The sequence below is a fragment of the Lycorma delicatula genome, chromosome 11 (assembly GCF_047948215.1).
Source record: "Lycorma delicatula isolate Av1 chromosome 11, ASM4794821v1, whole genome shotgun sequence".
Taxonomy (NCBI): domain Eukaryota; kingdom Metazoa; phylum Arthropoda; class Insecta; order Hemiptera; family Fulgoridae; genus Lycorma; species Lycorma delicatula.
In genome coordinates, this window is record NC_134465.1 from 5,135,415 (window position 1) to 5,150,398 (window position 14,984).

The window sequence follows — 14,984 nt, forward strand, 5'->3', positions numbered from 1 at the left end:
TTACTTCAAAGGATGATAGGCATGAATGTTAATGAAGTGTAATCTTGTACAATCTCATGTCGACCATTCCTGAGATGTGTGGTTGATTGAAATCCAACTACCAAAGAACACGATCTACTATTAAGATCTGTATAAAAGTAACTGCCTTTACTATGATTTGAACCTCAAAACTTTCGACTTCAGAATAAGCTGATTTGCTATGATGAGTTCACTACCAAAAAAAAACCCCAGTGGGATTGGATTCATAATATCTTTATGGATTGGATTCCATAAAAACTGTGGGTCATTTGGACACTATGTCAAAATCATTTGACGGATATTTTGTTGCCAAAGACCAGAAAAATGGTTTTAACTTCAAAAAATATCATAATGATGAAGAGCTAAAGAATAGTTATTTATTTATGAATAAATCAAGCTCCTGAAATGTGATTTAAGCTAAAACTTCTGAGTTCTGCTTTCATGAATGCCCCATTCAATCAGCAATAATATAATTGTCTGAATTGAATTTAATTTTATTTAATCACAAATAAGACAAAATGTTGAATAACGTGATTTCTTCAGCATAGCGCACAGAGTAAGTTAGAATTTTCCATGTTTGACAAAATCATGAGAGAGAAGCACAAACTGTGAAGTAATACTACTTTACATTTAAAATTGGGATTGATTTTATTGTTTACAAATTAAATAAATTAGATATCTTTTCTAATAAACTATCTAAATCATAAAGGAATGGACAACTTCATAAAACCAGTTCATTCAATTATTTACTTTTGTTTTTAAAACGCACACAAAAATATTACACCATAGTTCACTGTTACCAACATCCTAGAAAAAAAAATGTATCACATATAGTTGTTTAATGTTACATCATTACATACATGATAACTACATATGTTTGTGTATTTACACATGCACAAAATTGCAAATACAAACAAAATCATACATACAAATAAAAAATTACTGATTAAAAACGTGGATAGGTAATCATATATGTTCAAACCCTCACCAAATAAATAATAATCTACTTAATAATAATAAATTAATATATTTCAAGCAAACCACAATAAAACTACAAAAAAACCAGTTAATTTTTAATAAGTAAAATATGAATAAAAGAGGCAAGCGATGAATAATGATGTATGATACATAAAACAGAACTTAATTATACATAACATGTGAAGTGCTACCCTAAATATCCCAAAATTCAGTATTGTAATGTATTGAATTGTTGGCAAAATTAATTAAACAAGTTAGCAATGAATCTATTCTGTACAACCGGGGTGCCAAATCAAAAAACATGAATACAATCAGGTACTTTCTGTAATATTCACACTTAAGTTTTTGTTTTGTATTCTATAAAATAGCTGATGTACATGAACAATATTTGTGGATTTTGCTTTTAAGTAGAGAAAAACCATAAAACGATTTAGATGATGCTTTAAATAATGATCATGAATGACTTACTGCAGTAAATCAGGTTCAACATGAATTTAAATGAATAAATATATTTAATTGTGTAAAAACAACAATGAAGAACATCATTCTGTCCTGCAACCAAATTGCTGGAAAAATGACAACAGATGCTTTAGAAACTTCAAAAAACAATGCAAATATCCTTTACCTTTATCATGCTCGCTAGAGAATTATTTAATTCTATAGTGGGTACCACTAATCAGTACCTCACTACCCATTATCAAATTTGGCCCTTTGTTCATTCACCACTTTTCTTAAGGTAAAATAAAACTGAGCAAACAAAGATTTCAAACCACCAAGAAGGATAACACAAATAGCTGAAATCACTACACATACTAACAAAAAATATTTTCTAGATACATTCAGAAAGTAGAAGAGTCGTATTACTAATCTCAGAGGGAGGTGGCTCTAATTTGAAGCTGATTATGGCAATTATATCTTAGTTAGGACTTTTTTTAGGATAACTTTGGGAATGTTTTTAAGTAGCACTGTGCATAATACGTTCTATTTAAACATCACCAAATACAGACAGGAAAGACAAGAATGTATACCGATGTGATAAAATGAAATTTTAGTACCTATAAATAATGTATACTAAACAAACAACATGTAACAACTTTTGTGCTGGAAATTATAAGTGTTTAACATATAAGCTACTAATAAACTAATGAAATTAAAAAGCTTATTAATTTTTATTACACCTTTTGATTTATACGACATCAATAATAATCTTAATACTTTGCAATTAATCAACTTTTGTACCCATAAATTTGTAAATATTAAGTACTCAAAAACATTTATAAAAAAAAAGCAGCAAATAAAGAGGAATTAGTGTAAAAAAACCAACAATATACAAAAACATCACAGTACTGGTTTTAGGCATTCCAGTCGAAAGCATAAAATTAATTAAAATAATATTGCTGATTGAAGTCGCATTCTAGTACTTCTGTTTTTATAGATGGAAATTTTTATCTTATCCTAATCTAACATAAAGCTGTATGCTTTAGTCATCTGGCTTGTGAGTATGAGTTCCTAATTTAGCTTTCAACTTTTGACTAGCATAATCTAAAGCAATACTGTTTAGTTATTAGTGAAAAGTTATTCTCATTTTATAAACACAACATAAAAACTCTCATTTAGTTCTATTTTTAAGTAATGTATATTTAGTTATTTGAATTTTTTATTATCACTGTCAATTTTTCATTTTTTTTGCCAATGTTTTTCATTTTTATGTTAAGTGGTAGGTTTTTAATGCTAACTCCTCAGCATCTACCAAAGATTGATAATTGTTTAATAGTTGAAATGGCTATCTAAAGTTAAATTTTCATTAATTTCTTTTTAATACCATTTTCTATTTTTAAATATATATTTCCATTACTTTTTATCATGGCTTTTTATTTATATTTGAACAGTCAATGATTAAAACTAATGCATTTTTCAATGAATTACATTATTTTACTTCAAAGTTCATTTTAGTTTACAATCCAAAAGCAGAATGATATCAATTTAGATTATAATTTGGTTTTAAATAATCATAATTAGATTTTTAAGATTCATAATTTATTTATTTCCATTTGTCCCATTAACATTCTGAGGCTGATTTATGATTTTTCTAGTTAATTCAGAACACTTTAAAAAAAAAAAAACAGCACAAAAGAAAATAAATTAACAAACTAAAGAAATTTTAAAAGTTGTTCACTATACTGGTACCACATAAAACTATTTTCATACTTAAAACAAAGATTATCAATAGCATGTAAATAATCCTAGTAATATTTCTTATAAAGTTCTTAAAATTAAAATTGTATGTATTCAGTCAAATAGGACTGTAGTTATTTTAACAATGGTAACTCACAAATATCAGTTTAATAAATATGACTTCAGGCATTTCATTTACCAAGGTTTCATTCAGATTTTTTAAAATCCTACACCTTGAAATATATTAAAATTGTAGTTACCAGAACTATTATAATTTTAAAGCGAGTGATATTTAAGAGTGTACAGTATATAACAACTTTTGCCAAACAGGTCATCTGATTTATGGTTCTATCACTGTTTTCATTAAATTCTGTGCAAATATGTTTGACTATTTAAATCATGAAATTTATGCTTTTTATTGGATTCAGATGTTAATGAAAGTGAAAATATTTATGGGGCTGATTCTGATTAAGATAATGAAGCATTCTTTAAATGTACAGAAGGGGCAAATTAATGTGAACACAATGTTATTTTTTAAAAGTAACTTTATTTTTAAAAAATCATACCTGTATGATTAGTTTAGAATATTTATTAATTAATATGTCCACCTTCATTCTTAATTACTTCACGTACACGATTTGGTATCGATTCAACAAGTGTACTATACATATTTTTAATTTCAACATGAAACCATATTGCTTTAATCATTGCTTTAATGAGCTCAATTTTTGTGGTACAATTCATTTTTGAGTTGTTTTTTTATTTCCCAAGGATTTTCAATTGGGTTTAAGTCTGGGGAATTGCCTGACCACAAGAGCACTTAAATTTTGTTCTTTGAAAACATTTTCCACGTTTTTGGTAGTATAGCATGGGTCTAAATTTTGTTGGAATACTACATTGTCTTGTGGGAATTTGTTTTTTAAAGTTGTCAAAACCCTTTCCTTCAGTATCTTGACATATCCATCACTTTTCAAGATACTAGAAGTAATGAACAAGGGCCTTCAAATATGAAACAAGGGATGTATAACTGACTGTTTGATACTAGCCAGTGTTGTATTTTTATCGGATTCTTTTCTAATATGTGGAAACCTTGCCCCTGAATATAAAAATAACATTTTTCCAGTTAGCATGTGCTTTGACCCACAAGAGCCTTTTTTTGTTTCAAATTACTGGGATTAAAAGCAGCTTTTTAGCTGGCTGATGAGCTTCCCGTGCACTGCAAGAAGTTGTGTAAATCTACTTGCTGGCTGCTAATTCTCAATTTAATTCTGCAACAGATAATCTCGAATCAAGGTTACTTTTTCTCACTAATAGATCCTGTGTTGGAGTAGTTATCTTTTCACAGCAACATCTGCCTTTCCTTTGAAGTGAAAAGGAACCAGTTTCTTTAAATTGTTTAAAATAGCATTCACAGTCCCTCGTCCAACACTCCACTCAGAAGCTATCAGTTGTTATGTCATACTGGTAATCTCTGAAAGAGAAATTCTCGAACGCTTTCTTGCAGTTATGTTATTATTATATACTCAAGACACAGAACAAAAAGTACAAAATATGATTTTGTAATAAAGAATGAAATAAACTTTCACAAAACACTATTTATAATATGAAAATTGGCAATTGGCAATTATAACCCAAATTTTTATTTTCATATTGCTAAATAACCCAAAAACAATAATCTCATATTTCACAAAAATTTAAAGAATAAGTGTGGTCAAGCAGTGTAGTCACTACACAGAAATAACAATAAATTCTGTGTTCAGAATAATTTGCATGCTACCATATTGATAATACTTTCAAGACTCTACAAACAATGATATATAATCATTCATATTTCTATTTCAACATTCCACTTTTTTTACTTTCACTTTCATTTATGTAATAAATAATAATAAATTAGTATCTATAAAATACAATTTTTTTAGCCCATTCAAGAGTATGGAAATAGTATGTAATAAATACAAACTACAGAGTATAAATGGTACATATTACAGTTTATTATTTGTAAACACTGACTGTTTATTGCTAAATACTAACATACCGATATCATTTTTTTATAAAATAAATACAAGTTAATTTATCTATTAAATTTTTTCCTATTCTTTTTTATATCATTTGTTCAACAAACAAATCTTAATAAAACAAACACTTTTTTCTTACAAAAATAAAAATGCTTGCCAATTAAATAACAAAGTTTAAAAATAAAAAACCATTCATTTCAAATTCAAATATATTTTTGCACTTTTAAAGCAACTGCTATTTTTACAAAATAATTGTTTCACAGTCATCAAAACAGGAAAAATTAATGTTAAATGAATCTCCTTTTAATTTCAATTTTTTTTATTGGTTTACTAGAAGCTAGTTTTATTTTGAGAAAAAAGTTAATTTTTCAAAGTTGAATTTATATATTCAAAAATACACAAAAAATTTTATTATATCTTCTGAGGAATTCAAGATTTACTAGATGTGTGTATAAAACTTCTAAGAAAATCTTCTTACAAGGAAAATTTCCTACTCAAATACTGTCAAAATGGCAGTGATACCAAAATGACACATTTTAATCCTTATTGGTACATATCACCTCAAATCATGTCCAAGTACTTAGTTCCACCACAGCAAGATAGTTAATAACTAGAATCTTATGTCTAAATAAGAGGACCATTTCTGTTTCGTGGATTGACGAAAAAATACCAAACACAATTTATCATAAAGAGAGATCGGACTGTGCAACTCATGAAAAAATATCATTATGAATTTGGTGACTGTTGAGTCAGTGTTATGGATAACAATAAATCCAGAATCCTTTCATCTAAGGATATTTTTCTCCGCAACTATGCAGGATTTGTTGGTAATCATTATTTAACTATAAAAATTTTAGAAAGAAAATTTAATCTTTCTGGAACAATAAAGTAACACAAGACTGTACCATGAATTTGACTTTGTTGCATAAAAATACTGACCACGCACAATACTGTGAGATTTCTTTAGGAAATTGGAGGCTGGGGAATTTTTCAACAGCTGGCTGACCACCCTGACGTTGTAATCTTAAATTATGAAGAATTACATTTGTAATAAGCATTTTAGACAACCATGCCAAGTGTAAAGTATAGAAATAGAAATAAGGTACAACCATAAAATGAAAGCAGGGTTTTAATTAATGAATTTCCTACGTAAAGCATACAAACACACATACTGGTGATAAATTTTATATATAATGAAAAAGAATGTAAAACCATAACTTTTTTAAAGATACTTGTAAAGATTTCAGTAAAAATAGAATATTAACAACTACAGAAGTTAGGACAAGAGTCTCACAAGACTAAAAGAAATACAAGAGTTAGTTTATACATATATATATATATATATATGCTTTGAATACAAATTGAGAAACTATCTTTTTTTCTGTTGAAAAACCAATCTTAACATTGAAAACTGTAAGTCATTTTAGCAACTGTAATTAACATTATCTAAATGATTTTTTCCCCTTTTTACTCGATTGTTTTCTTTTTTTTAGTTTTACCTAATAAAATAATATCCATTCAACTAATTAAAAACCAATCTGTTGGCTTGTAGCATCGTTGCTGGTAAACAAACTAACAAATATGTACTTTGGCTACTATAACTTATTTATTTAAAAGGCACAATTTCAGAAGTAGCCTGCTTGAGAAAACATACGAAAGATTTCTAACTTTAATGAATAAATAATAATTTTATTAATAAAATCTGTTAGGTATTGTAAAAATCTCAAAGTAAGATACATAAAATGCATTTTTGTTAATTATCAATGATCTACTTTACAATGGTTGTTTTCTGGGTCAATAACTCAATGGTTTTAATATGCCAGTTCCTATATACAAATTAGTCATTTAACCCAAGCATGACTGATAAATGTTCATTTAAATCATCTTATGCCGTCAACAACAAACCCCATCGTAAAAAAAGGAGCTGTAAGGATGCAAGCATAAAAATTAAAAACTTGATTTAAAAAACATTAATTGGTAACTTTCTGGTGTTAACAGGAAAAAAAACATTATTCAACATTGAATGGGTTATATTAAAATCAAATTTAAGATACACTAATAAAGTATCATTATAAAGAATACAGAGTCACATATTTTAATTTTATACTTGATAACACATTTCAGCTTCATTTATGCCAGTCACACATATTTACAAAGATATATGAACTAGAATATTTCACTAGTATTAACATGGAATCTATCTTTTCTTTTGTAGTTATCCCATACTACTCTTTTAAACTACATTAATAAATACAATGGAGTGACTGCACTAATTTTAACATAAAATACACAAAAGTGTTGTTTACTATGAATCATTTTGATAAGCCAGAAATCTATAAAAAAAAAGATTTACAAGATAATTTATAAAGAATAATTATAGACTATAAAAATTTAAATGTAATAATTTGAAAAAAAAACATATGTATATTTTATACTCGAATTTGCTTAACAGACTTGAAAATTGTTCTTCAATTTGATGTTTGATTATCCAACAAATTAATGGTTAAATTTTGGTACTTATGTAATAGTTTTTAGTTTATTTTAACATCATTATAAATTACATACACAAATTTATATTTAACTTATCATTTATATTTTAAAACCATTATTAATCTGATAAGCAATTTTTGCTTCAGGCAAAATATGCAAGTAGCATTTAAAATTGGCTGAAATTTGTAATTCATCATAAATAACACAACATAAATTAAGTGTGAAAAAATAGAAGGTGGATTCTACTCAAACTATTATCAATAATAATAATAATAATAAAACATAATATTAGTCTTACGTTAAAACCCAGCTGTGAATTCGTCAACTGATCAATGTCGATAATACCAAGAGATGTCGTAAATGTATTATTAGTGGCACAAGTCTGATTTAATACTGGTGTACAATTATTACTATTTCTATTAGTAGCAGTAGTAGCATTGTTATTAGGATTACATGGTGAAGAGAAAGCATTTAAAGTAGTACTGCCCCCACTGCTAATATTACGAACACAACTACTTGTAGAAGTTGTTGCACAAGGTGTATCAGTAGTAATAGTAGTAGTAGTAGTAGTAGTAGTAGTAGTAGTAGCAGTAGAACTAGTGGTACTTGTTAATGGGCTGCTTAAGATTCCAGCATTTTCATTAATTGAACTACTACCATCAAAATTTCTTCCGACTATTGTCTGAAATGATCGTTTCTTAGGACGAGTGTAAGTACGACTGTCGACTACACTCCTCCGATAACCTATTATATGGAAAAAAAAAAGAATAATAAAAACATACATAAACATTAAATCTATATTATTATTACTATTATCATCACTTTTTACCATTGAATAACTAATAAGTAAGATAAGTACACATAAAAAGATGGACTAAGTTAATAAAAGGAACTGTAACATTAATTAAAAAAAGGACATGTTTAATTTAAAAAAAATAATTTGCACAATTAAATATTTTTTTAAAAAAATATTTATACGCTATAAAATTTTTATTTAGTTGCTTAATAACTGGATTTTTTCTAACAGATTACATTAAGAGGAGGATAATATGCTTCAGCAAAAGTTTTTTGATTGTGCCCAATAACTCTAGAACAGCAGCGCTGATTTTTATGAAATAAAGATTAAACAATTATGTCTCAAGAGTATGAATGGCAATGCATATAAAATGATTTATGGAAAATCAAAGAGTAAATTATAGATGCCATATTTCTAAGTTTCTCATTTAACGTTATTCATCTGACTGACAAAATTATTTGATACTTATTTCATGAAAATTGGGTCAGCTGTTCTGAAATTATAGTGTCACAAATATATAATATATGTATATATTCAACTAGATATACAGAATTATCTAGTTACCTTATTTCAATAGTCTACTAAAGATAAATAAAATTTTAATTTATATTTTACAAATACCACCCTCAAGCAAGAGAATGAAAAGAAATCACTATTTCTGACTGAGAGGGGCACAAATGACATATTTTTAACTCTAACAGATGTTTGAATTACAACCCAAAACCAAGATGATTTGAAAGTTCTATTTAAAATAGATTAAAACAAATAAAAGGGGATATCACATTCTATTTTACTGAACTTTAATTGCAATATCTTATTTTTTAATTGAAATATTCTTTTTAAACTACTTTTACTTAATATCCATCTTCGTATGGTTTTCATTTTCTGGTTTCAAATCATCATTCATTGAATGCCAAAACATTTCAAATGTAAAATTAAAATTTTATGGAAAATCAGTGCAGTTGCTCTGGTTTTAGTGAGGGTCAACTATTAAACCATTCTCAAAAGCATTACTTCTAAAACTGAATAAAAAGAACAGTTTTTGTTGTTCATTTACCAAAATCTAATCGATAGATTTTCACTAATCCATTCAAACAGGTATGGACTAATGAAAAAAATATTTAAAATTTTAGAAATCTAATGAAACACTCAATAATATAAAATAGCAATACAAAATACTGTTAAAGTCATGTTTTTCACAAGGTTTAATTTTATAACATAAAATTAAACTCCATTTAATTAGAAATAGCCCTTTAATAATATTTTAACTGGCTTAATGTTTAAGGTTGTAAAATAATGGCTATAAAAAGCAAAAGAGATTAAGAATTTGAAATGTAATGTTACCAGGTAGAAAATAATCACGTTGGTACAGGTTGCATGAGTAGTTTAAAACATCTTTTATTAAAATATTTAATGAGAAAAGTAAAAAAAAGAAAATGCATGTAGATTCAACTGTATCACTGATTCTGGATTATGCATATTATTATTTCACACTGTTCTAATTCAATACAATATTGATTTTCTTTTTTCTAAATAATCAGAATTTGTTTACTGTTAATGTTATATATTTGTGTTTAGTTATAAGTAGTTGGTGAAATCCAATTCTATCATAGAAGTTGTTTAACAATCATCAAATTGTTTTTGAGTATGGGGTTTTTTCAAGAGAAATTTTAATAAATTCATTAAAAACTCAAGAGATTTTTATTGTCAGTAATGGTCTATAAACAGATACTTCCCTCATATAAAAGATTAGTTTTTTCAAGAAAAAAACATTTTTTAAATTTATTACAGACACAAAAATGTCATTATGATTTTATTCAAAATGTAAATAAACCCTCCTCTATGAATCATGAGACCTTGCCGTTGGTGAGGGGGCTTGAGTGCTCAGGGATACAGAGTAGCTGGACCGAAGGTGCAACCATATCGGAGAGGTATCTGTTGAGAGCCAGACTAAGGAATGATTCCTGAAAGAGGGCAGCAGCTCTTTCAGTAGTTGTTAGGGGCGTGAGTCACAATGACTTAAACGGCCGTATCAACATCACTCAGTCCTCTGAGTACTGCGCAGCTGAAAGCAATGGAAAACTACAGCTGCTTTTTTTCCAAGAAAATGTGGCTCTCTGCATTTTCACATAGCAACAATGGAGGCGCCTTCCTTGGTAAAATATTCCGGAGGTAAAATAGTCCCCCGTTCGGATCTCCGGGTGGGGACTACTAAGGAAGGGGTCACCAGAAAATTAAAAAATAACATTCTACGAGTCGGAGCGTGGAATGTTAGAAGCTTAAAAAAGGTTGGTAGGCTAGAAAATTTAAAAAGGGAAATGGATAGGGTGAATGTGGATATAGTAGGAATTAGTGAGGTTCGGTGGGAAGAGGAAGGCGACTTTTGGTCAGGTGATTTTAGAGTAATTAACTCAGCGTCAAATAATGGGCAGGCAGGAGTAGGTTTCGTGATGAACAAGAAGATAGGGAGGAGAGTGGAGTATTTCAAAACGCATAGCGATAGAATCATTGTAATAAGGATAAAATCAAAACCTAAACCGACAACGATTGTTAACGTTTATATGCCTACAAGCGCCCATGATGATGATGAGGTAGAGTGTGTATACGAAGAGATTGATGAAGCAATTAAACACGTAAAGGGAGATGAAAATTTAATAATAGTTGGAGATTGGAATGCAAGCATTGGAAAAGGCAAGGAAGGAAATATAGTGGGTGAATACGGGCTGGGCAAAAGGAATGAAAGAGGGGACCGACTTATAGAGTTTTGCACGAAGTATAATTTAGTAATTGCCAACACCCAATTTAAAAATCATAATAGAAGAATATACACTTGGAAAAAGCCAGGCGATACTGGAAGGTATCAGATAGATTATATCATGGTTAAGCAAAGATTTAGAAATCAACTCGTTGACTGCAAAACTTACCCTGGAGCAGACATTGATAGCGACCATAATTTGGTGATAATGAAATGTAGATTGGGGTTTAAAAACCTGAAGAAAAGTTGTCAGATGAATCGGTGGAATTTAGAGAAGCTTGAGGAAGAGGAGGTAAAGAAGATTTTTGAGGAGGACATCGCAAGAGGTCTGAGTAAAAAAGATATGGTAGAAAATGTAGAAGAAGAATGGGAGAATGTTAAAAAGGAAATTCTTAAATCAGCAGAAGCAAACTTAGGCGGAATAAAGAGAACTGGTAGAAAACCTTGGGTTTCAGACGATATATTGCAGCTGATGGATGAACGTAGAAAATATAAGAATGCTAATGATGAAGAAAGTAAAAGGAACTATCGGCAATTAAGAAATGCTATAAATAGGAAATGCAAACTGGCGAAAGAAGAGTGGATTAAAGAAAAGTGTTCAGAAGTGGAAAGAGAAATGAACATTGGTAAAATTGACGGAGCATACAGGAAAGTTAAGGAAAATTTTGGGGTACATAAATTAAAATCTAATAATGTGTTAAACAAAGATGGTACACCAATATATAATACGAAAGGTAAAGTCGATAGATGGGTGGAATATATTGAAGAGTTATACGGAGGAAATGAATTAGAAAATGGTGTTATAGAGGAAGAAGAGGAAGTTGAGGAGGATGAAATGGGAGAAACAATACTGAGATCTGAATTTAAGAGAGCATTAAAAGATTTAAATGGCAGAAAGGCTCCTGGAATAGACGGAATACCTGTAGAATTACTGCGCAGTGCAGGTGAGGAAGCGATTGATAGATTATACAAACTGGTGTGTAATATTTATGAAAAAGGGGAATTTCCGTCAGACTTCAAAAAAAGTGTTATAGTTATGATACCAAAGAAAGCAGGGGCAGATAAATGTGAAGAATACAGAACAATTAGTTTAACTAGTCATGCATCAAAAATCTTAACTAGAATTTTATACAGAAGAATTGAGAGGAGAGTGGAAGAAGTGTTAGGAGAAGACCAATTTGGTTTCAGGAAAAGTATAGGGACAAGGGAAGCAATTTTAGGCCTCAGATTAATAGTAGAAGGAAGATTAAAGAAAAACAAACCAACATACTTGGCGTTTATAGACCTAGAAAAGGCTTTCGATAACGTAGATTGGAATAAAATGTTCAGCATTTTAAAAAAATTAGGGTTCAAATACAGAGATAGAAGAACAATTGCTAACATGTACAGGAACCAAACAGCAACAATAACAATTGAAGAACATAAGAAAGAAGCCCTAATAAGAAAGGGAGTCCGACAAGGATGTTCCCTATCTCCGTTACTTTTTAATCTTTACATGGAACTAGCAGTTAATGATGTTAAAGAACAATTTAGATTCGGAGTAACAGTACAAGGTGAAAAGATAAAGATGCTACGATTTGCTGATGATATAGTAATTCTAGCCGAGAGTAAAAAGGATTTAGAAGAAACAATGAACGGCATAGATGAAGTCCTACGCAAGAACTATCGCATGAAAATAAACAAGAACAAAACAAAAGTAATGAAATGTAGTAGAAATAACAAAGATGGACCACTGAATGTGAAAATAGGAGGAGAAAAGATTATGGAGGTAGAAGAATTTTGTTATTTGGGAAGTAAAATTACTAAAGATGGACGAAGCAGGAGCGATATAAAATGCCGAATAGCACAAGCTAAACGAGCCTTCAGTAAGAAATATAATTTGTTTACATCAAAAATTAATTTAAATCTCAGGAAAAGATTTTTGAAAGTGTATGTTTGGAGTGTCGCTTTATATGGAAGTGAAACTTGGACAATCGGAGTATCTGAGAAGAAAAGATTAGAAGCTTTTGAAATGTGGTGCTATAGGAGAATGTTAAAAATCAGATGGGTGGATAAAGTGACAAATGAAGAGGTATTGCGGCAAATAGATGAAGAAAGAAGCATTTGGAAGAATATAGTTAAAAGAAGAGACAGACTTATAGGCCACATACTAAGGCATCCTGGAATAGTCGCTTTAATATTGGAAGGACAGGTAGAAGGGAAAAATTGTGTAGGCAGGCCACGTTTGGAGTATGTAAAACAAATTGTTGGGGATGTAGGATGTAGAGGGTATACTGAAATGAAACGACTAGCACTAGATAGGGAATCTTGGAGAGCTGCATCAAACCAGTCAAATGACTGAAGACAAAAAAAAAAAAAAAAAAAAAAGTAAATAAACACTACAAAATTCCACTGAAAATGATAAATTTATATATTAGTGTACTTTTATATGGTTTTTGTAATATCTCCTGAACTCCTTTTCAGAATACATGATCAGATTAAACAAGCAGCTGACTGTATGATTTCAAATTTTGTACGGCAAGTATTTTATTTAAAATTATTGCTGGTATGAAATTATTTACTAGTTAAAGAAAGAAAAAAATAGAAAATTATAGACCTCAACCAATCCAAAGCAATAAAAATGATGGTTATTGCAAAAGCATACAATACTATCCTCCACCAGAAAAAAATGTGTACCAGTTACTCCTTCACATTTAATTGATTACCTTACAAACATTAAAATACAAAAGTAGTACATCTTTAAATACTAAAATTAGTATAAAATTAAGTTGTTCAATAATAATAATTGTGTATAGAGTATTTCATTTTAATCATCCCAAGTGATTTTTTTTTGTAAAATACACACAATACAAAAAAATTACCTAAACATAAGTTACTCACATTGGAGAGTGAAACCTCATAATGACCTTGACCTTATTTCAAGGTTAACGGGATTTTTTTCAAATGAAATAACCTTTTGACCCCACCAATGCAAAGAGCAGAAAATTTTACATTGGAATATGTGGTCACACATATGACCTTGGAACTTTTTTTTGAACATCATACTGCTAACCATCACAGGTAGTGTTATATGAGTGATGTTTTATAGAGGCACTGTTCATAATTTGCTGATTCAAGACAGTACCAGATGCAATTCTCTTCTCACAACTTAGAAACCAGTGATTGTAGATATCTGTGAAAAGAATTCAGCACCCGTATAACACTATCTTTGATTGTTACGCGTATGATCTTCAAAAACTTTCCAAAGTCACATGTTTGACTATATTCCAATGTAAAATTTTCTGCTCTTTTCATTGAAAGGGTCAAAAATTGGTCATTCCAAAAAAAAAAATTGTGTTAACCCTGAAATAACATAAAGGTCAAATCCAAGGCCACTATGAAGTGTCCCCTCCAATTTGAGTAACTTTTCTTTATGTCATTTGTTTGGAGTGTGTGTAGCTAACGAGAAAATCACCTGGGGCTATTAAAATGAAAAATCTGGTATTTTTTTTTCAAAAAATATATTCATTGCATATATATGAACGGCTTACATAATTAACAGGAAAAAATAAACTAACTTCACTAAATAAACAATAAAATTAAAATTGAAAATTATTTCTTTCATAAAAACAGAAGCTGAATTACCCATTTGTTTATTGATCTACAAAATGCTATTTATTTCTCAGAAGAGAACTTCCAATCAAAATTCTAAATATATTTTATACAAAAATTATTTCAAAAGTTTACTTGTTTTACATCTTATCACCAGAAACCT

The 14,984-nt window shown here is 29.1% G+C and overlaps 1 protein-coding gene across 1 annotated transcript in view; it reads right to left on the bottom strand.

The window, feature by feature from the left end:
* Window positions 1–14,984, bottom strand: part of LOC142332160 (uncharacterized) — a 65,910-nt gene that overhangs the window by 26,339 nt on the left and 24,587 nt on the right. The window contains exon 3 of the mRNA XM_075378433.1: window positions 7,978–8,423. Coding sequence (XP_075234548.1) covers window positions 7,978–8,423 — 446 coding nt within the window. The remainder of the gene's footprint in view (window positions 1–7,977; window positions 8,424–14,984) is intronic.